The sequence below is a fragment of the Phaethon aethereus genome (assembly GCF_964289735.1).
Source record: "Phaethon aethereus genome assembly, chromosome: 3".
Classification (NCBI taxonomy): Eukaryota; Metazoa; Chordata; class Aves; order Phaethontiformes; family Phaethontidae; genus Phaethon; species Phaethon aethereus.
Window position 1 is genome coordinate 106,055,489 of NC_138576.1, and position 26,059 is coordinate 106,081,547.

The 26,059-nt window shown below is 38.4% G+C and overlaps 1 protein-coding gene across 1 annotated transcript in view; it reads right to left on the bottom strand.

Moving 5' to 3' along the window:
* The window catches only part of USH2A (usherin), a gene marked incomplete at its 3' end in the record, with an annotated part of 396,540 nt that overhangs the window by 263,430 nt on the left and 107,051 nt on the right, over positions 1–26,059 (bottom strand). The window contains exon 20 of the mRNA XM_081997162.1: positions 21,897–22,127. Within this exon, the coding sequence (XP_081853288.1) occupies positions 21,897–22,127 (231 nt within the window). The remainder of the gene's footprint in view (positions 1–21,896; positions 22,128–26,059) is intronic.

Consider the following 26,059-nt stretch of genomic DNA (forward strand, 5'->3'; position numbering starts at 1 on the left):
TTTAAAGTAAACCACAATAAGAGAGTATTATTAATTACCAAGCCTGAAAAAATGGTCTATATAAAAATGTAACACTGTTTACTATTTAACCAATATTTCGGAGAAAATGTGAGGACACACTCCACTCTAAGCATCAGTTGTTGTAACTCTAACTACCCGGGAATAGCAACTCTAATACCAATTTATATTCATGTAAGCATCGTCAGATCAAAGAATGTTAAACAGACAGGTTAGATACGAAGTATCAGCTCAAATTTGGATGATTTCCTCTTTTTTTTTTTTTTTCTTTTCTTTTTTTCCTCCCTGAAGTAGATAGTGTTGCTTTCTGAACTTCCCAGGAATACCATTCTATACAGCACCGAGGACTGCCATCAGTATAAGTAACGACGACTCTCTGAATTAAAGAATAGAACAGTAATGTATTTCTGCAGTCTCCCCTTGCTTAGTACAGGGAAATATTTTATGCTACAACTACTTTCTTGTACAACGTTGCATAGATTTTATAGGACAGCAGAGAAAGACACCTTGAAAAATGTTCAGAGAGCAGAAGGCATGACTCCCAAGGGCCTGGTTTCCCCCCAGTTAAGACAAAATAAAGTTTGTTTTTCCAACAAGTAAAACAAAATACTCTGTAAGAATATGATCAAAAAAAGAAAAATATCTTCTGCAAAAACTATAGTAAGCCTGATATCATTTGCAGGAAGCACTGAAAGAATTTTGAAGTAGACATGTAGACAACTAAAGGAAAAGTGGAGCTGCATAGTAGAAATTTTAGAAATTTTGAGTTATTGGGGCCAACATATTTTCAGGGAATAGCCTTGTTTTGTAATCTAAATCATAATCAGAACGACAGAGAGCACATAATCACTTCTTAACAAGATAAAGATAAGACTTCAGCAGCAGCACAGGTAACAAGTTAGTTTCATAAATAAGATAGTGCAAAACTATAGAGTGCTTTATAAGTAATGATCAATGCTTAAAATCAATGCTCTTGCAAATTGGAGCCAATGCAAAAGGGCTAGCACCAGGGTAAGATGATCTGGTTGATGTATTTTGGATCTGCTGAAATAAATCCATTTATAGGAGCGTTCACAGGATGACTAAGTTAAAAGAGCACTGCAACAGTCAGGCCTGGCTAAGGGAAGGCCTCCTCCTACTGTCAATATTTCAAACTGATAGAGCTGACCAAGTGCAATCAGTGCTGTGATGAATAAAAGAAAGCTTAGGACCATTAACATTAATGGGACTTGCGTGGCTAAATGCCCGTATACTGTACTGAAAATTTACCTGATGGATCAAGAATTTTTTTTTTTTTTTTGCTTATGCTTCCCCTTTTCCCTGCACAACGTATGTGATGAGTTTAAAAATATTTGCAACGTAATATGAACACCTAAAATAACTTCAGATGATTAATAGCCCATGAGTCTCTGGGAAAAAAAAGAAAAAATGAAAAAAGAATTACAGGCCTCACTCTGGCTACCTGGAAGAGTTGAGAAAATAGAAATGCCAGTTTCATAAACACAGATAAAATTGGCTGATCTAATACCTTCAGGCAGAGTGCCTTAGCCCTGGGGGCACAGTGACAAAGACTCTCGCACCTGCCATCTACACTGTGTATTAGGCAACGGTTAATAAAGTGGTACCCTGTGAGAGCTGGATGAACTTTGGTGGGCAGACAGAAATTCAGATCAGCAAGTACAGCCTTAAGAGCATATATATCCGGGCTATAACCAGGTTCAATAGTTTTAATTTGAAACGTGGCAGCCTGTTTTTCTTATCATCAATATTAAATACCTATCGTATACCCAGTGCTGTACCAAAACCAGATGACACAGCTTTTATCTCAACCCCCTCCCTGCAATCTAAAAAAGATGATGTGGTACAACGGAGGGACAAAGGAGCATGTTTAGGGTTAGGGTTCTTCAGGAAAACATGTTGTTTCATACTGGTATATATTTATAGCATAATTGGGTAAAATGAATTAATATTTTGCTCATACAGTTACTTAATACAAAAAGTTTTAAGAAAGAATCTGACACTAGATTTACAGCTGTGTGAAACACCAGTGTGAATTTACTGCTATAAGGAAAATATTTAAAGCTTTTATATTGCCTTTTAGCTTTGGCAGAGTAGTCCCAAAGAAGGTGGAATAGTATAGAGAGAGGATGTTGAGCAGGACAAAAAAGTCTCCCGATGGGGAAAGAGCCTTTTCAAGGTGTGTGGCAAGTTCCCCAGACAGAGAGGACAAAAAAACCACCAAACCTTAGTAGCAGCGCAAAAGACAAGTAAATGTCCTTTATGACTTCAAGGCTTATCGCAGTTCCAAGGAATTGAACTTTTTTTTTTTTCCCAAATATGAGGGAAAAAACCATAATTTTACCCAAATAAGATTACCTGTTCCAGGGATGAAAAAAAACATTTTTTTTTTCTTAGCCATGTTGGCAAACAGGGATTCTATTTTTTTTAGTACCTACATTATTTTAAAATGAAATACTGTATTGGAATATGCTCCTACTACAGGCATTTAGAGATAAAAAGATTCACACATGCATATATCTGCCACTCCACTCTGAAGTCCTGCAGTCTTAAAATGGGATCATGGCAAGGCTTAAGGTAAAGCTGTCAAGTCTGCTGACCAGTTCCAGCCTTCACTTACCATCTCAATTAGCCTTTGACCAACAGACTGAAAAAAACATAGTGTGCGTACTGAACAACAAAGCTGGGATTAAGCGAAGTGCAGCTGCGTACTTGCACAATTAAACCTATTAGCAATAAGAAACAAGATAAAAATATAGCACACTGACAGAAGAAATCTGAAGTTACAAAGAATGGGTCATAAACCCAAAATAGAGCAAATACGAAATGAAAGAATAAAATGCCTTTTCGATGGACAAAGAAAGGACACATTATTTCAATGTAACAGTTTTACAGGCCTTACAGGTAACAAAATCACAAAATGCTGAGACTGGACAGACATTGCTGTGCTTAATTATCAGTTCTACTGTACCATCAGCTTCTTCAGGAACACAGTTCAAAAGACCAAGTTCCAGTCATTTCAGCACAGGCTGGCAGAGAGCGCAGCATACAGACACCTGCTGCCTTCTACCTATGACCAGCAAGGAGATTAAGCCATTGCTTCTCAGGAATGCACCTGGTCATAACGACTCACACCTTCATGACCTTAAGCAAGAAAGAGATACAGTATTTTAGCTAAAAAAAAAAAAAAAAAAAAATCCAGAATGTAGTAGCTTTATTTACACTCTCTGCCACAAGCACATCATCCCATTTGCTCTGCTCACTACACGGACTCTCCATAGAATATTAGGTCAAATGTAAGGTCCCAATATTAATCTTCATGGCCATCCATAGAAGTAGTTCAAGATATCTCAAGAGTGCCCTTCTCATTATGTTGGTGACCTCTTTGAACAACTGCTGCTAGTTTCAAGGCTCACCAGAGCAAGACTGAACTCCCTTTGCAAGAAGGATAGAGGCTCTGGAACTCATTAGAGGAGCAGATCAAAATGATCACAAATTTCACAGCTTTCTAAAGACAGTTTAAACCCACACCTACTCGGGCTTTCCAAAGTCATACATTAAAACAAAAGGAGGGGGAGAAAAACATGTCCAGAGAAGAATTTTAGGAAGAAGTAAAAAAGTAGGTACATGGGAAGTGAGGAAAAAGATGACAACTAATTAGTTGTATTACTATACTTTGGAAGATATTCAAGTACCACTTACAAACTATGATAACAGTCCAACATTTCAATTACTATTCTTACCTGTTACATTGATACAAATACTGGTTAAGAAAATTGCGCAAAATGCATGTGCAAAAAATGTATGTTGGTTAAAAAAAATAATAATAATTTCAGATTGTCTTCCACCCCAAAATGGAAGAGTAGAAGCTTGCAACTCTAAATTCACAGTATAAAATAGACTTAAAAGTCAATGAACTAAATCTTCCTCCCATATGGGTAGTAAATAAAATAAAAAAAATAAAGAAAAGCCAGGCTTTCCGCACTAAGTAAAACTGACACCACAGGACATCTGCTTGATATATATAAAAAAAAAGTTGCCAACCTAAAACTAATTATAAGTTTAAAAATGTCATGTATTGTATAAAATAACTTGCTTCCAACTTCTAGGAAAGATTATGAAGTGGAATCTTGTGGATTTCCAAATTTTTTTTTTATTTTGCTTTCAACATCTTAATAAAATTCTAAATTCTGAATATTTTAAAACAAAATAACTGTAGTAATATCCAATAAAGTTAAGGCCAGCCTTGATAGCAATAGTTGGTGATTACAGATCAAAGGCCTTACTTAAATCAATAAAGATAGCTCCTGTACATTGATTACCATCCAACAGTATAAAAATATAATTGCTTACCTTGAGAGGAGCAGTACAAGTGAAATGAAAAGGTCATAATAGGTCAATAATTATTTAAATTAAACTTTCATCTTCCTTCATCCGATGGACCAACTCTAGCCCACAGAAATGGTGGTGATTTACCAGTTTAAAGAGACATAGTAACATGTCAGCAAAGGGCTTAGCAGTAATTGGGTCAGCAATTTTAAGAAGTCAAGGTTCCAGGTTGTCAGCTTCTCCATTTATGCTCCCAATTAATCTTGAGGTATTATAGATCTTAAGTCAGTAAGCACAGATCTAACTACTTTCGATCAAATCTCATTTTGGGTATATACAGATATAGGGTATAGTTACTTTTTGAGATTTTTCTACAATACAGTATATCATCCTTTAGAATGACTTCAAATTAAAAAAAAGTCATGCAACAATTCACTACCAAGACCAATGAATCTTCCAGTAATTCAGCATATGACATTTCTTTCACCATATTAAATGGTCCTTATACCAGAACAACATTACTTGGCAGGTTTGCATTTTTACTTTAATAGTTACACCAGCAGTTGCTTTCTGAATTCTGAATTCTCAGTCGCTATACTGCCTTTATTTAAAGTTACAATTTTGTCCATCTATGTTTGCTTTAGGGATCATCTATCAAGTCCAGTGCATTTAATGGAAAGTACGAACAGCTTGAGGAAAAGATAGGAACTCTGGAAAAGAAACGTGTAATACCTTCTCATTCTGGAGAAGTACCTTGAAAAATAATTTGGTTTAGAGATATTTGTTTTCATAGTTGAAGACGACAGCATTGTATAGTCCACAAAAGCAAGGAAGGGGATTGCACTTCACAAGTCAAAACAACAAACTAGATATAACCACTGCATAATCAAATACATATTATACTCTTTAGTTCATTTTTTTAAAGCTGTACGCTTCCTGAAGAAAAACAGTAGCAAGTAATTTGTGGGAAAGGGTATCACGCTAGCCTCAAAAGCATGTGTGCTGCTTCCTGAAGATACCATCCTGTGACAAAGCTTACTACAGTCTGTGGAAACTCTGTACATACATACAGTAACTAACAAAGCTTTAGTCAAATTAAAATGCTGCAACTTCAACATACATTTTAAGTCAGTGCATTGATTAAACAAATCACTAACACTCAGATACAGAAGGTACTTCCTCCCCAGGGTTTGGAAATCAGAATGGCAGCAGCACTTATTGCTAAGTTTACCTCCCAGATCCTTGACACCATTGTTGCACAGAAATTTTCTAAAATATTCTCTCTTAAGAAAAAGAAAAGAAAAATCTTTTATAACCATATTTGCTTCATGCCAAATACTTTTTCATTATTACTTTGAAGAAGTAGTTTAAATCACTCTTTTACACATTTTTGCACAAAAATGTTTTGGTTCCTCCTTTCTGTGGATCAGAGATATGAATTTGTTGGAGCGTGGTTATCCTGAAGTAAAAAGGATGGCAGTCTAAATTTATCAATGTCAGGAAGTAGCTTTTTGCAGGATGATTAGCTAGAGGACAGCAGCAAAATTACCGAAGAAAATTACATTTGCATGGAGACTTTGCATCTTAGAAATGTATGGGCTAAGAAGGCTCTTTCATGAAATTGGTCCTGGCCACCAAATTCTGATGGTGAGCTAGACAGTCTTAGTCAAAGAGTCTTTCTCTTGGCCTCTTAATTTCCTACCACTTGGTGCCTGGCAGTATAAAGAAAAAGATGACAACACTTTGAAGAACACAGAAGGAAGATGATCAAGGACATTATAATGGTCAAACCAGGAGGGGAAAAAAAAAGGGGGGGGGGAGGGCATGGAGCAAGAAACAAATCATGGACAGTGTCAAAAAAAGGAAAAGGATGAAAAACAAGAGAAACTGGGGAGGTGGGGGGGTGGGGTGTAAATAGAAAAACAGGAGAACCACTAGTAAAATCTCTCCTTACAAATTTAGTTGAAAATATATGTTGCTAGTAAACACAAAATACAGTGGAAAAGCATGCACTCAATCCTTCACATACAGATGATCACAGCAGTCAGTGTCTCTAATAGTTCAGATCAGAAAGAGATTCCATGAATATTAAAGATTTTTATCCATTGACAGCAATGTCATTATTAGTCAGCAATGACAGTATTAGTCAGCAATGTTCCACATGATGGATATGTCTGGGATTCTCCTATGACACTGAGATTTACTTTTTTTAATTACTGTTCAGAATAACTACATAGAACACATTAGGTCTGTAAAAGTAAACTCTCAAAATTTAGGAAATGTAAAACCAAAATCGTCTGCAAAAAATTAATGCATACACAAATAAAGGATGAATAATGATATAGTCCTCAATTATACAAACACACATTTCCCATAAGATATCTGCCTCAAGGATTTTACGACGTTCAGCAACTAAAACAGAATTCATGTAGCAAATAAGGATTTTGTGCACAGAAGCCTGTCTTATTTGATGTAGTGCTCTGAGGACGTTTAATGAAAGAGGAAGGGGAGTATGAAAAGTGAACGGGCAGTTTCATAACTAGTACAGTTCAATGTCACTCTGGAGAAATCTGTCCCTACCTCTGCCACAAAGTCCTTATGCAATGCAAGGCAAACCACTTAATCCAAACTTTTCAGAGTTATTCATTTGTTATGCACTCTTCATCTTCTTGAGTGCTTGCATTTAAACACTCCACAGAGATTTGTGGAAGTGTTAAGTGTTCCTAATTGAACAGAGGTCGGTGGAAACTCTACTTTAAACACATGAACTACTCTGAAAATTCAGGTCCTTCCTATGTAAAACTGAGCACTCCAAATTAGGAAGGACACTGACACATTGTCCTTTTTCTTTACCCAAAGTCCGCATTCATAAAACAAAACTAATAATCTAAGTGTTGTGAAAGTGAATATCAATGATTACAAAGTAGTCAGATACTCCAGTGAAAACAGCGCAGGAAAAAAAAATTTAAACAAGCATTCATTTTTAAAAGTCTTGTCCATACCATACACAGAACCTATGGATAAGCTAGTTTTTAATAAATTGATTACATGCCATCATAACACATAAAAATAACAAGGTTAATTTAAGTTCATGCTGCTTAATTTTACTCCATTTTCTAACTTCTAGGTGTTTAATTTAGCAATCCTAATTTTTCCCATATGTACTAGTGCAGACAGCCTTTTTTTCTCCAAATTACCACAGTGTAATCCTGAATGATAGTTTTGTCATAATGGAATTATTCAGTCTATGATCTGATTGATTTTAGACCTTAAATACTGAATCTTAACATACGTAAATTTTTAATCCTTTAATTTCTCTATTCTGCCAGTAATTGATAAGGACAGTCATACTTAGACAAGGTCTTAATTTAATCACCCTGAAAATCAATTAGAAGGTGAAAAGCTTCCTTATATTATTATTATGAAAATTTCCTGATCAAATTCACAATGCAATCATAATCAATGCATGACTCTTCACACACTTTTAGTCAATACATAATTCAGTACTTACATCTTCACCGCTTAAAAACACAATATGGGAAGGAATTTGTATGTTAAAAGCAGGTGTAATTTAAAAGCTTAGCATTAGTCAAAAGCGATGTCTCCCTCAAGCCATTGGACTAAAAAATCCTTTATAGAAATAATCTAAATAAGGGCCAAACATGAGCCAGAAAGCATTAATTTCACGTGAAGTATCTCACCAGCCAATATAGAACTAAACCTCTCTTTGCTTCATCCTTGCTGAAAACTCTCCATAGAATCCAAGAACAGGAGGAACAGATAACATTCTTCCTGTGCCTGTCCACAAACTGCTCCTCAAAAATAAATAAATGAATAATCTAATACATAAAAGAGTTGTCATGCTGCATCCCTTTATGCCACTCTGAGTATCCTCTTGTAAATCAGGATCCTTTTGACCATATACAGGAGCCTTTCTTAGGAGGGTTAAGAAACAGGTTTTTCTTCAATGTAATGATGCTTTAAAGGGTGAGGAACAAATTCAACAAGATTTATGTATCATTTGGAACTAAGGAAGAACTTTGAAGAGAGAGGCCGCATCAAAAACAACATAGTTCCTGCCACCCTGCCTTGGGCTAGCCAATATTTTCCAAGCAGATGAAATATAACTGCACCACTAAAAACACAAGAGGACAATTTAGCATGATTAGTCTAGGTGAAAATCTTGACCAAGTGTCATCGTTACTGCCTTCTGGCTCTAGCACAAACTAAAAACATAAGACTTCAGAAATAAGAGACATCAGAAATTTGACATTTATTGAAGTCAAAGCTACAGGAATATTCCTTCGTGGCTATTACTTCTCATCAAGTCCCTCTCTTTGAAACTACTTTGGATTACAAGTTCAATTATATCAGCATATAAGAATCCTACAAATATCTCACGAAGTACTGAAATCACTGGTGTGGAAGACGCACGATTACACTAGCAAATGAAAAGCATTGGAAATAGTTTTCTTTCACCTATCTCTGTGCCATCAAGTAGTTGAGTCTGAGAATTTCCAGATGCATTCATACATTCCCTCTAAAAGATGAACATCTATCGAGCTACCATTTATCTATGCTCAAACCTGCTTCAAGTTCTTTATTTGATCTGTATCACTTCAGTCCTTGCTTTAACTATATAGTCATAGTTAAATGAAATAAGCCTCTACTTAACACACAGTACATGGAACTCCCATGCAAAACTTCCAGGAAATGCTCGGCACCTTCCCCCACCTCCTTTTATTTTCTTTTTTTATTAAACTTCGTGCATTTGTGCAGTTTCTACCTTCTAGTTTTTTCTTTATGTTTATTAACAATTTTCAACTCTCCCTCCCAACAAGTCCTTCCATCTCACACCTTTTCTTAGCAGCCAGGGTAGAGTTAATTTTCTTCACAGAAGCTAGCGTGAGGCTATGTTTTGGATTTGGGGTGAGAAAATGTTGATAACGTGCTGATGTTCTGAGTTGTTGCTGAGCAGTCAAGGACAGCCCAGCTTCTCGTGCTGGGCTGCCAGCGAGCAGGCTGGGGGTGCACGGGAAGTTGGGAGGGGGCACAGCCAGGACAGCTGTCCCAGGCTGGCCTAAGAGATATTCCCTACCATATGACATCATGTTCAGTATATATAAAGCTGGGAAGAAGAAGGAGGGGGTGGAGGGACGTTTGGAGTGATGGCGTCTGTCTTCCCAAGAAACCATTACACATGATGCAGCCCTGCTTCCCTGGAGATGGCTGAACACCTGCCTGCCCATGGGGAGCGGTGACCGAATGCCTTGTTTTGCTTTGCTTGCGTGCGCGGCTTTTGCTTTACCTATTACACTGTCTTATCTCAACCCATGAGTTTCCTCACTTTACTCTTCCGATTCTCTCCCCCGTCCCACCGTGGGGGAGTGAGCGAGCAGCTGCGTGGGGCTTAGCTGCCGGCTGGAGTTAAACCACGACACAAGCACAGAAGGAATCCCAGAAGATGTCATGCCTGAAGCAAAACACAGCGCCTCCATAACTGTTTATTTTTAGAGACATATATGAAAGCACCCACTACCCTTGCTGCACGCAGAAGAGGCACAGAGAACAGCAATTCTCCTTGAACTTTCCTCCTCTTCTTCACCCTTGTAAATACAGAATATAATCCCACCTTTGGTTTCTTCAGTGAGCTGAACAAACACATGAGAACACCATTCTTACTGAGCTAAGGCCAGACTAGATACTAAAACAAAAAGTATTTTCTTCCATGGTCACCCTCATTAAATTCGATGAGTACTCTTTGTGCAGACTCCTATACAGATTTCCTACATCAAATCATATTAGCATTTTGTTTGGAGACAAGCAAGAAAAAGAAATACCAACCACATAGGTATGCTTTACTGGTGGAAATTAATCTTATATAAAACAGCTTGGTGCATAAGGGATTACCCTCTTAGATTAGTTTATAAAAAATACAAACCTGTAGAGAGTAACTACTTTTATTACCCTTGAGTAAACATATGTCCTTTGAAATAATTGATAAAAACCTTTTTTTCCTGCTGATTCTTAGGTTTGTCATCTACAGAGAGAATGCCCGCTACATTTCAAAATAGCGAATCACGTTTGCAAAAAATTAACAGAAGCACAACTAGAGTTGTGACAAAAGGGGAAGAACTGCTGTTTTACAGACTACAGGTCACATGGTATATTTATGATAATAAAACTACTCAATTCTGTAAGTAGTTTTTCAAGAGCAGACAGATGAAACTATGATCTATTCTGGGAAAGGGCTTTTCCACCGGCAGCTTGATATAGCAATAGGAAAGTTAGTTACCGCTTTTACAACTTCCACAGCTGAAATTACTATATGCTCTAAAAGATTCCATGTACAACCAGAAAAAACAGTTTTAACCATGCAGTACAGAATGTCACACAACATTGGCAAAAATGTCGTTTGGCACTAAAGCCAAGAAGACGCAAAAAAAAAAAAAAAAAGCAACCACATGCCAAAGCTTGTGCTGCATAGTCGATCTGGTAAAGTGCAAGAGGTAAATATGAGAAGTAATACAGAAGAGGAGAATCTTTTTTTCCCTCCCCTGTAGAGGCTACAATAAATCTTTGCTACAAAGATGGGAAAAAGCACTTGATACAGATAGAAAGTATGTCTGTGTCTAACCAGGTCATCTTAGTGAAAATATTACCCCTGTTAACACTGGCAAGGTCAGCATCAGCTTGGCTTATTTGCTGCCTACATCCCTCTTGTGCATGTTCAAAAATGTTTTAAGCTGTTTTTTCCATAAAGCAGTACAGTTCTCTCTGTTGTGCTGGGTCACTCCTTTTTCTCTATACACAACTCCTCTGTCTCTCCCTATCTTTAGGCTTCTTGGGATTCAGAAGGAAGGAAGGAAGGAGGTTTTCAAGATGAAACTGTGAATTCATTTTAAGTACTAGGAAAAAATTCTAACTAAAATGTCTGTGCAAACAGTTCTCAGGCAGAAAAAAGGATGGTTCCCCTTCCTACTGAAGCCAGCCACTTGGCAGCGATAGAGAAGATTTTTATCTTTCTTTCACAGAAGATGAAGATGTGGGTTCAAATCATTCTTTTGTGAAGACAAGAGGATAAAATGTAAGAGGCTGGCATAAAAATTAAAAGAACTTCTAAGGAAACATTCTGTGGCCACAACCTAGATAGAAAGGACACAATAAAACAAGAGCTCTTCAAAAGCTCTTTAGTGTATGCTTTTAAGTCTGAAAAATGAGTGGCGCTGTCAAAAGATCCCCGAGAAACAGTGTGTTGTCCAAGTCAGCTAAGCAAATGCACTCTCCTCCTTTCTATCTCAGTATTTAGAATCATGGAATAGTTTGGGTTGGAAGGGACCTTTAGAGGTCACCTAGTCCAATCGCCCTGCAGTGAGCAGGAACACCTTCAACTAGGTCAGATTGCTCAGAGCTCCGTCCAACATGATCCGGAATGTTTCCAGGGATGGGGAAACTACCACCTCTCTGGGCAACTTGGGCCAGGGTTTCACCACACTCATTGTCAAAAATTGCTTCCTTAGATCTAGTCAAAATCCACCCTCTTTTCATTTAAAACCATTACGCCTTGTCCTATCGCAAGAGGCCCTGCTAAAAAGTCTGTCCTCATCTTTCTTATAAGCCCCCTTGAAGTACTGGAAGGCTGCAATAAGGTCTCCCCAGAGCCTTCTCTTCTCCAGGCTGAACAACCCCAACTCTCTCAGCCTGTCCTCACAGGAGAGGTGCTCCAGCCCTCTGATCATTTTTGTGGCAATCCTCTGGACCCGCTCCAACAGGGCCATGTCTTTCCTGTGCTGAGGGCTCCAGACCTGGACGCAGGACTCCAGGTGGGGTCTCATCTCAGAGCAGAGTAGAGGGGCAGAATCCCCTCCCTCGACCTGCTGGCCACGCTGCTCTGGATGCAGCCCAGGATATGGTTGGCCTTCTGGGCTGCGAGCGTCCATTGCTGGCTCATGTCCAGCTTTTCATCCACCAGTACCCCCAAGTCCTTCTTGGCAGGGCTGCTCTCAACCCCTTCATCCCCCAGTTTGTATGGATACCAGGGGTTGCCCCAACCCAGGTGCAGAACCCTGCACTTGGCCTTGTTGATCCTCATGAGGACCACATGGGCCCACTTCTCAAGTTTGTCCAGGTCCCTCTGGATGGCCTCCCATCCCTCAGGCATGTCAACTGCACCGCTCAGCTTGGTGTCATCTGCACCAGATGACAGGTGGGTGCACTCGATCCCACTGTCTATGTCATTGATGAAGATATTAGAGTACTAGTCCCAACACACACCCGAGGGACACCACTCGTCACCAATCTCCATCTGGACATTGAGCTGTTGAGCACTACCCTCTGGATGCGGCCATCCAACCAATTCCTCATCCACCCAACAGTCTACTCATCAAATCCATCTCTCTCCAATTTATAGAGAAGGATGTTGTGGGGAACCGTGTCAAAGGCCTTACAGAAGTGCAGATAGATGACACTAGTAGCTCTTCCCTTGTCCACTGACGTGGTCACTCCATCATAGAAGGCCACTCAGTTGGTCAGGCAGGACTTGCCCTTGGTGAAGCCATGCTGGCTTGTCTCAAATCATTTCCCTGCCGTCCATGTGCCTTAACACAGCTTCTAGGATGATCTGCTTTACCCTTTCTAAAAATGGGTGCAATGTTTCCCTTTTTCCCATCTAAGGACTTCACCTGACTGCCAGGACTTTTCAAATATCATGGAGAGTGGCTTGGCAACTATATCAGCCAATTCCCTCAGGACCACGGGATGCATCTTGTCCAGTCCCATAGACTTGTGTATGTTCAGGCTCCTCAGGTGGTCTTGAACCTGATCTTCTCTTACAGTGGGAGGGACTTTGGTCGCCCAGTCCCTCCCTTGCAGTCCATCTACTCAAGAGGTGTGGGAAAAGTGATTGCCACTGAAGACGGAGGCAAAAAATTTGTTGAGTACCTCAGCCTTCTCCTTGTCTGCTGTTATCAGCTTCCCAGTCTTGCTCATAACGGGGGTACACTTTCTTTGACCTTCCTTTTCTGGTATATTGCTTTTCATATACCTGTAGAAGCCCTTCTTATTATTCTTATTAGAAAGCTTGGTGTAAGAATTTAGTTTGTAATAGTTCTTCCCTCAGAAAATCTTGTTTACCTTCTTCAGTTCAATGTAAGGAAATAAAAAAAAAGGATGATTCTTAAAAAGCTATATAAGGAAAAAATGCCAGCAGAGCGACAGAGAATACATAAAGCCAAACTAAAAAAAAGGTTTTCTCTCCTTTTGTTCCAGTTCTCTTCATCTTTTCAGGCTAAGACTGAAGCAAACAAATTTAATAGCATTTGCTGTAAAGTTGTGTCTGTAGATTAGGAAAAGTATAGACTGGTCAGCCTAACCTTTGTCCCCAAGAACACTATGCAGGAAGCCATATTCAGACACACAAAGATGATGACTTGGAACAGTCACTGTGGATTTATTATGGCAAGTTGTGCCAGACCAACCCGATTGCCTTCTGTGATGAAAGGACTGGCTCAGCAGCCAAAAGGGAAAGCAATGGGTGATGTGTACCTTGGCTTTAGCAAGGGCTTCAGCATGGTTTCCCATAGGATCCCTGCTATTAGATGGACCACAGGTGGACTATAAAAGTGAGAAAAAAATTGGCTGAACAGCAGGACTCAAAGGCTTGTGACAAGTGGCACAAAGCCCAGTGGACAGCATTTACAAGGAACTGGTACTGGGACCAATTCCATTTAACAGTTTTATTCATTCAGATGAATCCTGGGCAATAGGATGGAGTGTACTATCATAAAGTTTGCAGGCAATAAAAAAATTGAGGGCTGCAGTGAATACACTGCAATTCAGAGGAATCTCAACAGGCTGGAGAAATGGGCTGACAGGAACCTCGTGGAATTCAAAGGCAAATGCAATGCAACTTTGGGTTGCATTCTCTGGCATAAAAAAGATAATGAAATACTGGAATGAATGCAGTAGAGGGGCACCAAGATAGTCAGAGGGCTGAAGTACATGATGTACGAAAAGCTGATAGAACAGGGTTTGTTCTGTCTTAAGAATGGAAGGCTGCAGGAGATGACCTTGCCGCCTTCAACTACCTCACAAAAGGATATAGAAAAAATGGAGCCACGCTTTCTTGGAGGCATACAGTGACAGAACAAGAAGCAATGGACCCAAGTTCAAATACAGAAAATTCTGTATAGTAATAAAGGGAAAAATATTACTAAAAGGCTGGTCAGATTGGAAACTGAAACAGACTTCCCAGAGAGACTGTGGAAATATCCTTGGAAATATACTTGGCTACATATGGAGATAAAACTCAACTAGACAAAGGTCTAAGCAGGTCTAGTTGCACTCACTATGAGCAGGAAGTTGAACCACATAGCTTCTCTTCCAACCTAAATTATTCTATTATTCTATGATTTAGGGATTAAAACTCATTTCTAGCCACCTCAAACTTTATCAGTAGTCATAAAAAGAAATGCTGGAAAATATCTAGAGGACAGGAAATAAAATGGAAGCAAAACTTGTCCAACTCATGCAACCTTCCCTCTTTATAGAAAATTGTAAACCAGATCTGTTATGTATACAAAGTACCTGGTGAAAAAAAAAAAAAGCCAACTCTTTCCTTCTAAGAGTTATTTAGAGAAATGAACATCTTTCCCAGTTTTATTGGGTTAATCTGAGTTTATAATAGGATATATGTTTCAAGAATATTCTTAGAGGTCACAGAATCAATCCACTTACTCCAAAGCAAAACGAATTTTACATAGGTTATTCCTGACAAATACTCATCCAACTCTTCTTTCAAATCTGCAGTGTCAGAGCTTTCATTTTTTTTTCCTCACAACAGTATATTCCTTTGCTTACTTAGCTTGTCTTTTAGAAAAAATTTCTTGTGAGAAGACAACCTACCTTGCTACATTTGAAGCTTATTATGAGTCCACTGCTCCTTTACTCACAGTAGATATGGATAAAAGTTCATTCTCTTCTTATAAACTACACATTTTTAGATTTAAGACCATCATCAGGTCTCCTTTTAGTCTTCATTTCTGTAAACTACACCATTTTTTTCAGTCTTTCCTCTTACACCGTTTTTAGACCTCTAATTATGTTCATTTCCTCGGTCTTCAGTCATAATGCATCCCATAAACTTCTTTTGGGATGCTGGAAAAGGCCTGTTTATTTGGCTCCATACACTAATGAAAATATTTGTGTCTTCTACTATGAAATGTTTGCACTAGATTAAATGGAGCAGCATTTGTTTTACATTACTGCAAAGAGTTCACTGTGATGAAGAGTGATGAGGAGATCAAACACTGAATGACCACCACCATTCTCAGCACTTCTGCTCAGAACAAATGAACTCAGAACTCATTAGGAAACATCATTACTGGAAAGATTCTCCACTCTGAGAAATGTGTGTGTATGTGAGTCAGAATTTGGCAGTAAAAACACTAGCACAGATTATTTTTTTTCAAATACACATTTTTAAGACCACTTCATGACACTAAAAATGTCATTGTAAAAAATCTCTGCTTGTAATGCTGAATATATGAACCTGTTACCTCATACAGTTATTTCCCAGTTATTACAGACCTGAATTTGCATCATGTAGAGGTTGGGAAAGAGTACATATTCCAGGCAAGACCCACTTTTTTTTAAGTGTAGTATCCTATTTCAGAAAACTTGGATTCAAAGCAATGCCAAACACAAAAGTTTCTTCAGAGTAGACTGCATTTAGATCAATATTACCTGAATAACTTTCTTTTTAAACAAGTAGCATCCAAGAGGAATCACATTATAATAATAATAGCCAATTCAACTGGTTTTTAAAATATCACAGTTACAAAGAATCTTCCATCCACCTCAAAAAATGAATTATTTTATCACTAAATAAGTAAAGGCTTCCCTTCTCGTATGGATATATAATTATAACTTCTGACATCAAGCTCAAATTGTCTTTTAAGCGACACATAAAACACGCTTGGAGGATTTGTTTTGCTCCATTTCATAGAAAGAATATGTATGTTATTTACAAAACCCACCACAAAGCCACAGAATTGTTAATTTAGGTTCAATGTTATATTTGAAAAGTAGTCCTATTTGAGACGTCAGGAGGAACGTAACCTCCCACACACCCATCTTGCTACTCTGTGATTTCCTTTTGTAGCAATTGAGTCACTCGTTACACAGTGAGCAGTTCTTACGTACCCCTACAGATACACTGAGTTTCTTTTTATGGACCACAACCATCTCCATAGAATGTAGTCCAGGGCACTTTCTCATTCATTCATGTGTCCAACTGATTGCAATTTCTATCCTTTCTAACTATAATCAGCCCTATGCCATCAGGACGTTGTCTGGCAATGGATCAATGAGAGCAAAGATTCAAAAAGTGATTTGTTTAATCCATGACTATACTTTAGACAACTAAATGGCAGTCCTGAAACTCCTAGCTCAGATGTCATTGTATCCCAAAGACGTTCAGGGTTCAATTTTCAACCCATTGCTCTTTGGGCCCAGAAGTTCCTCTTTGAAAGAACTCAGTAGTTTGGCATGTATTTGCTCGATAAAACCAGAAAACTAAACTTCCTTTTATCTGTCCTTAGGAGCATAATCCAGTATACTTGCTCTCGAAAAAACTATTGCACAGCTTTTTGATAAGACTTCAAACAAAGTTTAAAGAGTAGCACTGTTTCTATCTGAAGGCATAGTATCCAGCAATATATATTGCACCCAACAGGGTGCACATGTGCTTTCTCAAGGAGTCATATTTTCAATTAAAAATGTGATCCCCTACTCTCTGTAAAACAAAAAGTTGAAGCTGCCTAATCCTCAGGAAATATTTATGAGTTACGGAATCCTGAACAGAAGGTAGTGCCTCAAATTAGAAACAAATTTGATCCTAAGCAGGGCTCATTTACATAGGTCAAAATTCCTACATCACTTTTTATTTCAGCCATTCAGGCACCTCAAGTCCTAACCCTCAACCAAGGCGCAAAAGGGAACTGAGGAAAAACTCTTTTCAGAAATATATCCGTTGGCTAGTTGTTGATATTCACACACACATGCTATTTTCCAGGGATTTTATTCAATGATCTCAAAGGATCTTACTTGTAAGCTTTGGTATGCCCCTGCTAGAAAGTACATGAAGACCCTAACCTCCCTGCAGAGAAAACTATGCTCACCCATTTGGTAGTGGTGAAAGCCAGGTTAACATGACATCATGCTCATTACCTTCATCCTTAGACTTTTTATGGACCTAGCCCTTAGACTCAGCCATTAAAGAGATAATACAAGTATAATTTGAAAAGATATTAAGACACTTGGCTATTTACAGTTCTTTGAACTCCAAGTTTTCCTATCTACACCCTGCATAAAATAGACGGTACCTCCCTGGACTACTAAAGAATCAGAAAGACAAACACAACAGCATTTCTGCAGCATTCTGACTCCAGACCAACAGCCACACCACACAAGCTGTACTGATAAAGCAAACCACACAAAATAACCGATCTGTAAAACCTTCTAGCCATCTCTAGAGGGCCTTAAATTCCCACATGAAGTAAAATCTGAACCTCCCCATTTATAAAATCAGAATGATAGCACTTTGCTGCCGCATGGGGAAGATATGAAGATAAACACCTGAATACCCCAATCTTCAGTGTGATGGGAGACAGATGAGTTCCTTAGCTAAAACAAGAACGCTAGCAGTTCCTCTGCCTGGTGGTATTTTGATAAATACAATGAATGCTGTTGTATCTAAGAACTTCAAGGGATATGAATAAGTATTAAAAATCAAGTCTGCATCCTTGGGGAAATAATACAACAGATGCCTAAAACACTTCTTCACCATTTGAAGAGCTGAGAAGTTGCATATGGGCAGTTCTGGCAGAAACAGTCTTTTCCTTTACCTGACTTCCTCTCAACTAATGTGTACTCAGAGCACATCTTCCTGTGCAGCTGGAGGCTTTGTTACAGACAGAAGGACGCTGCTTAGTATGGCCAGCTTAGTATAGCCTGCTTATTGCCTAACTTTTTTTTTTTTTTTAAAGATGAATTTGGAAAATTTCCCAGATAATACATATGCCCCTATTACTCGCACCTCGGAGTGTAAGACCAGCCAGGGAGGTAGTGAGGACAACTGCATTTATTAGCAATGAATAAACTGATCTGTCTTTTTCTGGATTAGCAGTGAGAGATCCCAGACACTCTAAGAAGTATCTGTCTGCTGACTGACATATACAAGCTGGCACACTTTTGTGTCAAAAATGTACACAGCTGCATGCACACTAAAGCCATCCCATCTATAAAGCACAATTGCCAACTGCTTGTCTTCAGAGACGGGTAATGAGAGAGGGCCTCAACAACAAGTTGCAGAATACAATTAAATAATATTTTTCATTCCACTAAGTGTCTGTCTTTCTAAACTTTCCTGGATTTGCATAAATTTTCCCTCCACCATGTTTTGGAAGAAAGACTGATGATGTACATAGAAAACCTCAGATTTTTACTTCTCAAAAACTTAACTGAACTCTTAAGTGCCTGAATTACACATTTTTAGGTACCAAAGAGGCTGATTTAACCTGATTGTCAGTCATTTCCAGCAGATGTCTGGACAAATTGCCTAGCATATTTTTATTCTAGGTCATCTCCAGATAGTCAGACTAATAGCTCGTCTAAAAGAAAGAACACAATCCAAAGCAATAATAAATCATATTTGTCCACACACCATTATCAGCCATCAGGTGCCAGTATGAAGGCAGCTTTAACATCTTCCCCCAACCTGTCTGTCCAAACTCTCTCAAATCACCTCAGTCATCTCAATAAACCTTACTCAAGGCCACAGTCTCAGCTTGTGGGGCGTAACTGAATTCCAGACTGAAACAGCATTTGGGCAGATTAGTGTTGGGCTTGCCTCATTCCACATAGACAGGTGTGTTAACAAGCATAGCATCACAGAGTAGTTTGGGTTGGAAGGGACATTTTAAGATCACCTAGGGAAACCCCCATGCAATAAGAAAGGACATCTTCAACAAGATCAGGTTGCTCAGAGCCCCGTCCAACATGACCCGGAATGTTTCCAGGGATGGGGAAACTACCACCTCTCTGGGCAACCTGGGCCAGGGTTTCACCACACTCATTGTCAAAAATTGCTTCCTTAGATCTAGTCAAAATCCACCCTCTTTTCATTTAAAACCATTACGCCTTGTCCTATCGCAAGAGGCCCTGCTAAAAAGTCTGTCCTCATCTTTCTTATAAGCCCCCTTGAAGCACTGGAAGGCTGCAATAAGGTCTCCCCAGAGCCTTCTCTTCTCCAGGCTGAACAACCCCAACTCTCTCAGCCTGTCCTCACAGGAGAGGTGCTCCAGCCCTCTGATCATTTTTGTGGCAATCCTCTGGACCCGCTCCAACAGGGCCATGTCTTTCCTGTGCTGAGGGCTCCAGACCTGGACGCAGGACTCCAGGTGGGGTCTCATCAGAGCAGTAGCGGGGCAGAATCCCCTCCCTCGACCTGCTGGCTACACTGCTTTGGATGCAGCCCAGGATATGGTTGGCCTTCTGGGCTGCGAGCGTCCATTGCTGGCTCATGTCCAGCTTTTCATCCACCAGTACCCCCAAGTCCTTCTTGGCAGGGCTGCTCTCAACCCCTTCATCCCCCAGTTTGTATGGATACCAGGGGTTGCCCCAACCCAGGTGCAGAACCCTGCACTTGGCTTTGTTGATCCTCATGAGGACCACATGGGCCCACTTCTCAAGTTTGTCCAGGTCCCTCTGGATGGCATCCCGTCCCTCAGGCGTGTCAACTGCACCGCTCAGCTACCAATCCCAGTAGTACAACACCCTTTTTCCCAACACTCTGAGACTTCTGATAAAAAATAGGAAATCCAGTGATATCTATAATTCTTTATCTGGCTGATTATACTAGTTAATTGTACTACAGCAATGGGGCTGACTGGAGCTCCAGTGAAAAAAACTGCAGCTCACGATTCCTCTGGTGTTTAGATCATCACAACTGACAACAGAAGAAATATATTAAAGTTTGTTTGTTTGTTTTTTTAACTAAATATATAGTAAAGGGTGCAAACTTGAATGTCAGGAAAACCACCGAGCAATTTGGATGAGGAAAGAAGCCCAACAGCTGTTCCTACAGATTCCTGCACAGAGACAGGTTTTGCAAGTCAACATGGTGTCAATATTTAACTAACACATTATCACTTGTTATTATTATTTGACTATCAGTCAAGTAAGCACCTAGCAAGAAAAAAAAAATTGGAAGTGATCTTCAATTTTCATTTTTTTTAAATCAGATTCACTGAGTGATCATAGAGAGACGAGAAGGTGATTTTTGTTTTAAACAAAACACGAATTTGCACACACACATACTTGCAAGTACCAAGATACCTGTGCTCACATATTCTTGACAGGATTACCTGTGGTGACCCAGAAGACAAGGGATGTCAGCTACTCAGTCCTCTTCAAACTTCTGGCATTCTTTTGGGTGTCAAAAAGACTGCATGTTTTTTGCAGCCCTTATCTGTCTTAAGAAACAAGGCTCAGTTCCAGGTTAAGTCGTACCTCACTGTGGTGTGGCCTTCACACTATCAGCATGCCATGCAATGCTTGCTCTCACAGTTACCTAGATTCCTTGTGGATGGCTCCTTGCTGCTATCAGTCTCATGACTTCGGAGAGATGTATGTATACACACACACCCCCTTCATACACCTTTTCTAATTTCTTTTTTTTAAACCTTCAGCTCTGCTATTTCTTCTTGTACTTTTAAAAACTCATACTTCATGCACACCCATGTGGTATTTCACGTACAGACCTCTGTAACGTCTCAAATGCACAACCAGGTTCATCTAGGTATTTTTCCACAAAAACACACTGTCTATATCTTTGCTTTACCCAAGAAGTGAAGACATCAGCAAATCATGAGAATCACAGAACATAGGATAATTGGTCTGCTTCGATCTGAAAAACACCCACTACCCCAAAAAATAGCTAATCAAAAAAGAGATGAGAATACTCAGTGGCCCAGAAACAGCAGACTTCTGTCAGATTGGCAGCCTTTTTTCTTTCCTTGACAAAATAAACAGGACCACAACACAAATGTTCTGAGCATGGAAGAAAGCTCTTTTTGAGTGCTTATGCAACCTCAGGAATCCTCAAAAAGGTACCAAAGAAAACATGCCTTAGTATTCACAGCAAATTCATTGAAAAGTATTTATCACAGAAGAATAAATATCCATCTTATATTTACCACTAGGAAATGAGTCAAAGATGCAGCAACGTTCACCACCATGTACATCTCTATGTCCAAAGGCAAGGGAATACAAATCCCACACGTCCCATAACGTTTTCCACAGGCTTTTGATGCAAGAGTCAAAATAGCCCATACATCACTAATAATCATGTTATGCTCATAAATTAAACACTATGGATTTTACCACAAAAATTATATAGAAGGTGATAATAAATGGTAAAACAAATGCAGAGTACAATTGGTACATTTTGTAAGTCATTTAAACTCACTTACCTGTAAAGTAAGTATTGGCAGGGAGAGTGGAACTAGCGAATCTGTAATATCCATTTCCTGGGAAACGGATCCCTTTCATTACTTCTGTAGTGAATGTAGCTAAAGATGAATCCATCCTTTCCACCTGGTAGATGGGAGAAGGCCCATTAAGTTCTTCAGGTTCATTCCAATTTATCTTTACCATTGTGCTGTTTATTCCTTCAACACGAGGGGCACTAAGTTTTCTTGGAGCTGTGCATAAAAAAAAAAAAATTATCTAGGTATCACTGGCCACAATACTTATTTATTGCACGCAGCATAATTTTTGCAAAGCATCCTGCTTCAGTTTCTGATCATCTTAAGAATAATCACAGATAGCCATAGAAGCTTAATTAGAAAAACAAAACAAACCCAAAACATTCTTAATCTTTACAGGAACTTAACTTTCAATTCCACAAGAAATACCTTATTTTTTTATTCAGGCTCTGGACAAACATCTCTAGTATTATATCCAAAATATTTTTTTCACAATCTTTAAGAATCTGAATCAATGTCTTCATAAAAAGTATATTTGTATTCCTTCCTTAATTAGCCTCTCATGCCATACTCCCTGTAAGCGTGTATCTGTATGATTTTCGGCATTGGATTTCAGGAGAAGATCTAAGGGGAATCTGAACAGTTAATTAACTCTTGTTACATCTCAGCAGTACAGTACATGACAACACAAATCTTTCATCACTGAACTTATCCTCACCAACAGAAGCAGAACAGCTATCCATCCACAATACTGAATGCCCATCAGGTAATTTTCCTCATGGTGCACAACGCGAGACATTAGCATATATCCAGATAATTACTCAGTTCAAGAAAATGATCCTCTCTAATATTTCTCCACCAACACTGGCACGCAGTAAGACTCCACACACGTTTCCACAAAGGTATCAGCATAAGATAGTTTTATGTTATTACATTGAACCTCCTACCATTAAAACAAATATGATATTCTTTTAAATGTTCCAATAGCGTTGGTCACTCTACAGCTGAGTTAGGAACAAAAAAAATTTATTTTTTTTTTTAATACTGTACAGTAAGCCACTGGAGGGCAGCATGACGTGTTTGGATAATGGCATGATGGACAGACAGGTGGGAAAGAAATGGACCATCGCTGAAACAATAAAAGGCATCATCTGGAGAAGTACAAGAACAGTCTACTACCTATAGAATCTACACCCATCTTATCTTCCCCTTCTTTCCCTGATAAAGAAAAGGATTTAACAACAGAAACTGCATTTGTACCCAGGAAGTGAAACACAATGAAAACTTGTAAAGATTACTTGTTCCTGTAAAGACATAGTAAAGAGCAATAAACGCCTTTCAAGTGGAATAAAACCTGAATTAAAACATGGGCCTTTGAAATCTGACACATTACTTCACAGCACAGCATTATACATAGTGTTGAGTTCTTTAGAGAAGAAGAGATTGCTTCATTTAGGATGAATTAATAACATTCTTTTAAACATTCGTGCATTTCCAAGTTCATTAACATATTTTTCATTTTTCCTATTTGCCTGTAGCATGTTGCTACTTTTTTTTCTTTCTTTCTTTGTCTTGCTCCCCTCTAACTTGATAAATATTCTTGGAGAAAGGAGAGAGCGGGGGAACTGGGAAACTGCCAATGACACTATGCGCTGTAAATTCCTGCTTAGGCATCATTTATGACTTCACAATCTAATTACTATCTCACGCTATGGTAGAAATTTACAATGTCAAAATTGAAGTAATGCAGCGTGAGGTCATAAGCTTTCCTGCATAAGTAGGGCACAGCACTAATGAATTGTGGTATTAATGCACAAGTTTAAATAGAAAACATGGCTTAACAATCAAAACTTCACCTTTGAGGGAACTAGTGTACGTCAGCATTTTAAACATGAACATGAGGTGGAGCCCTCCAGTTCAGCTTACTAAGGGTAAAGCAGAAATGCTAAAACTCATTGATTCTAAAACGCGTACAGGTAACTAACACTCATGACAATAACTATATCTTCTTTTAAAGTCTAGTATTAATAAACGGCAGTTACTTGGACCATAATTATGGCATCTCTGATACCCAAACCTGAAGCTTTTATAGGGCTTACGCAATTAACTACTTAAATGCATCGTAACACTTGCTTCTCTGACAGGGAAGTATTGATTTTTTAATCATTTTCAAGTCTCCTCAAGCACAAATAAATGTACTACAGTTACAGTTAATGCACTGTGTACACGCATTAAACACCGGCATGACACAATTTATTATTTTGTGATATATGGAACAGAAGCCTACCCTTTCAGAAAGTAACATCCTAGTTATAACATTAGTATTTAAAGTACGGTCTCGTTGATGCTTGAGGATTCTTGTGTGTAAAGACAGTGGAAGACTGTACATAATAGGTTACATAAGTTTAAAAAAAAACAAAACAAAACAGAAAACCAAACTTCACACAGGAACAGACAGGACTGAAGATAAATCTGTAGCACTAGCCCAGCAGGGTACTAAATGCTGAAATTAAAAATATTCAAGGCTAAAAGATACAGTATATATTTTCCTAAAGGTGTCACTGTGGTACCTGTAGCTACTTTCTAAAAGATGAATTTACTATAATTTTACCTATTTAATTTTTTTTAGTCACGTTCTGTTAAGACACATCTGTCAAAATAATGAGCGTACTACATTTTAGGGGATTCAAAGTCACAGTTTGTGTATTTTAATTATATAGTTTTAATGTCTTGCTATATAATACATATTTAATTTATTATAAAGCTAAAACAGTATTTAAAAGCCCATGATTGCTGCATGCCATTGTGTAGCAGAGGGCACAAAAAAGACCAATAAAGACAGATGGTCCATACAGCTTACGTTGAAGTCATATATCTAAATATAGATGTTGCTACACAGGTCGTTACAAATAAGCCTTTCCCATGTGTGTATGCACACACATGTACACAAAAATGAAGTTGGTAAGTAAAGAGCAGTTAATTTTGTTTTGTTTGAAATAATATCATTTTAGTTTTAGACTCGAAGACAGATGCCAGCATTTCGCTCTGAACAGATGGTAATTCCATCTAATAGTGCATCTCTGTATTAGTAAGGTCTGTTGTGTATACAAACAGTAATAAACACTAGGTAAGGATCAAAATAAATTTTAATTGTTGACATTAAATTCTGGCAGCCACGGTTCTAAGGATACAATACTCCTTTCTCAAGTCTGTCAGGTTTACTAATACAACTGCTAAAGCTTTTCCATACTCTGCCAGATTCTTGTCCCAGGAATAACATGTTTACACTGTGCCTAAATTTAACAGGCTTACATATGTTTGAATAACTACCGCTCCGCATACTGTAGGTAGGTGTTTGTGTACCCTTCCACAGAAGCCTTCAATTAGCCACTCTGAATAGTTCAGGAAGGTAACAGTAACAAAAAGCATACAGTTTTTAATTATTGTTTAGTTGAATTCAGAATGCATACATACAACTTAAAATAAAAGTGTTTGGCAAATTTGAGGAGAAAAACTTAAAGAAAACCTTTTTTTTTTGTTTTCATCTTGGAGTTTATCTTGCAGGTAAAATTACATCCCTCGCTATCGGTCAGCCATTTCAGTTTTGCTACAAGTTATTAGTCCAGAGGACCCTGAGATTGCCAGAGCATTTCTGGTATGATTTTTCTTTCTCTGTGATTCACAAGAGTATCACTTATTTCAACAGTAAACGAGTCAAGAAATAATACTTGTATATTCTGACAGTATTTTGATTTTTTTTAGAAGATTCTTTAGAGTCCACTTAGGATTCTTCCCCCAAAAAGAATAAAACCCACCTATAATGGACATCAAAAGAAAATTTAATAACACAGGTATTTTACAATCATATCTCTTTAAAAATAGATGTAATACACAGTATTTTTTTTAAATCATGAAAAATATATTGCTTCCACCATATGGGACAACCAACGACTCACCAACCGATTTAAGATGCAGCATATTGAGCTGACCATATGTTACAGTGCTGTTGAATGGCTGAGTGATTCATGCCCGTCACATTCTAGTATATCAATTAAAGCTCCTTGAAGTCTGCATGATTTGTGTCTCTGTTATTAAACCCTGCTAATTCATCCCACTTACACATCTGTTATAAATCTCTAGGAGTGCTG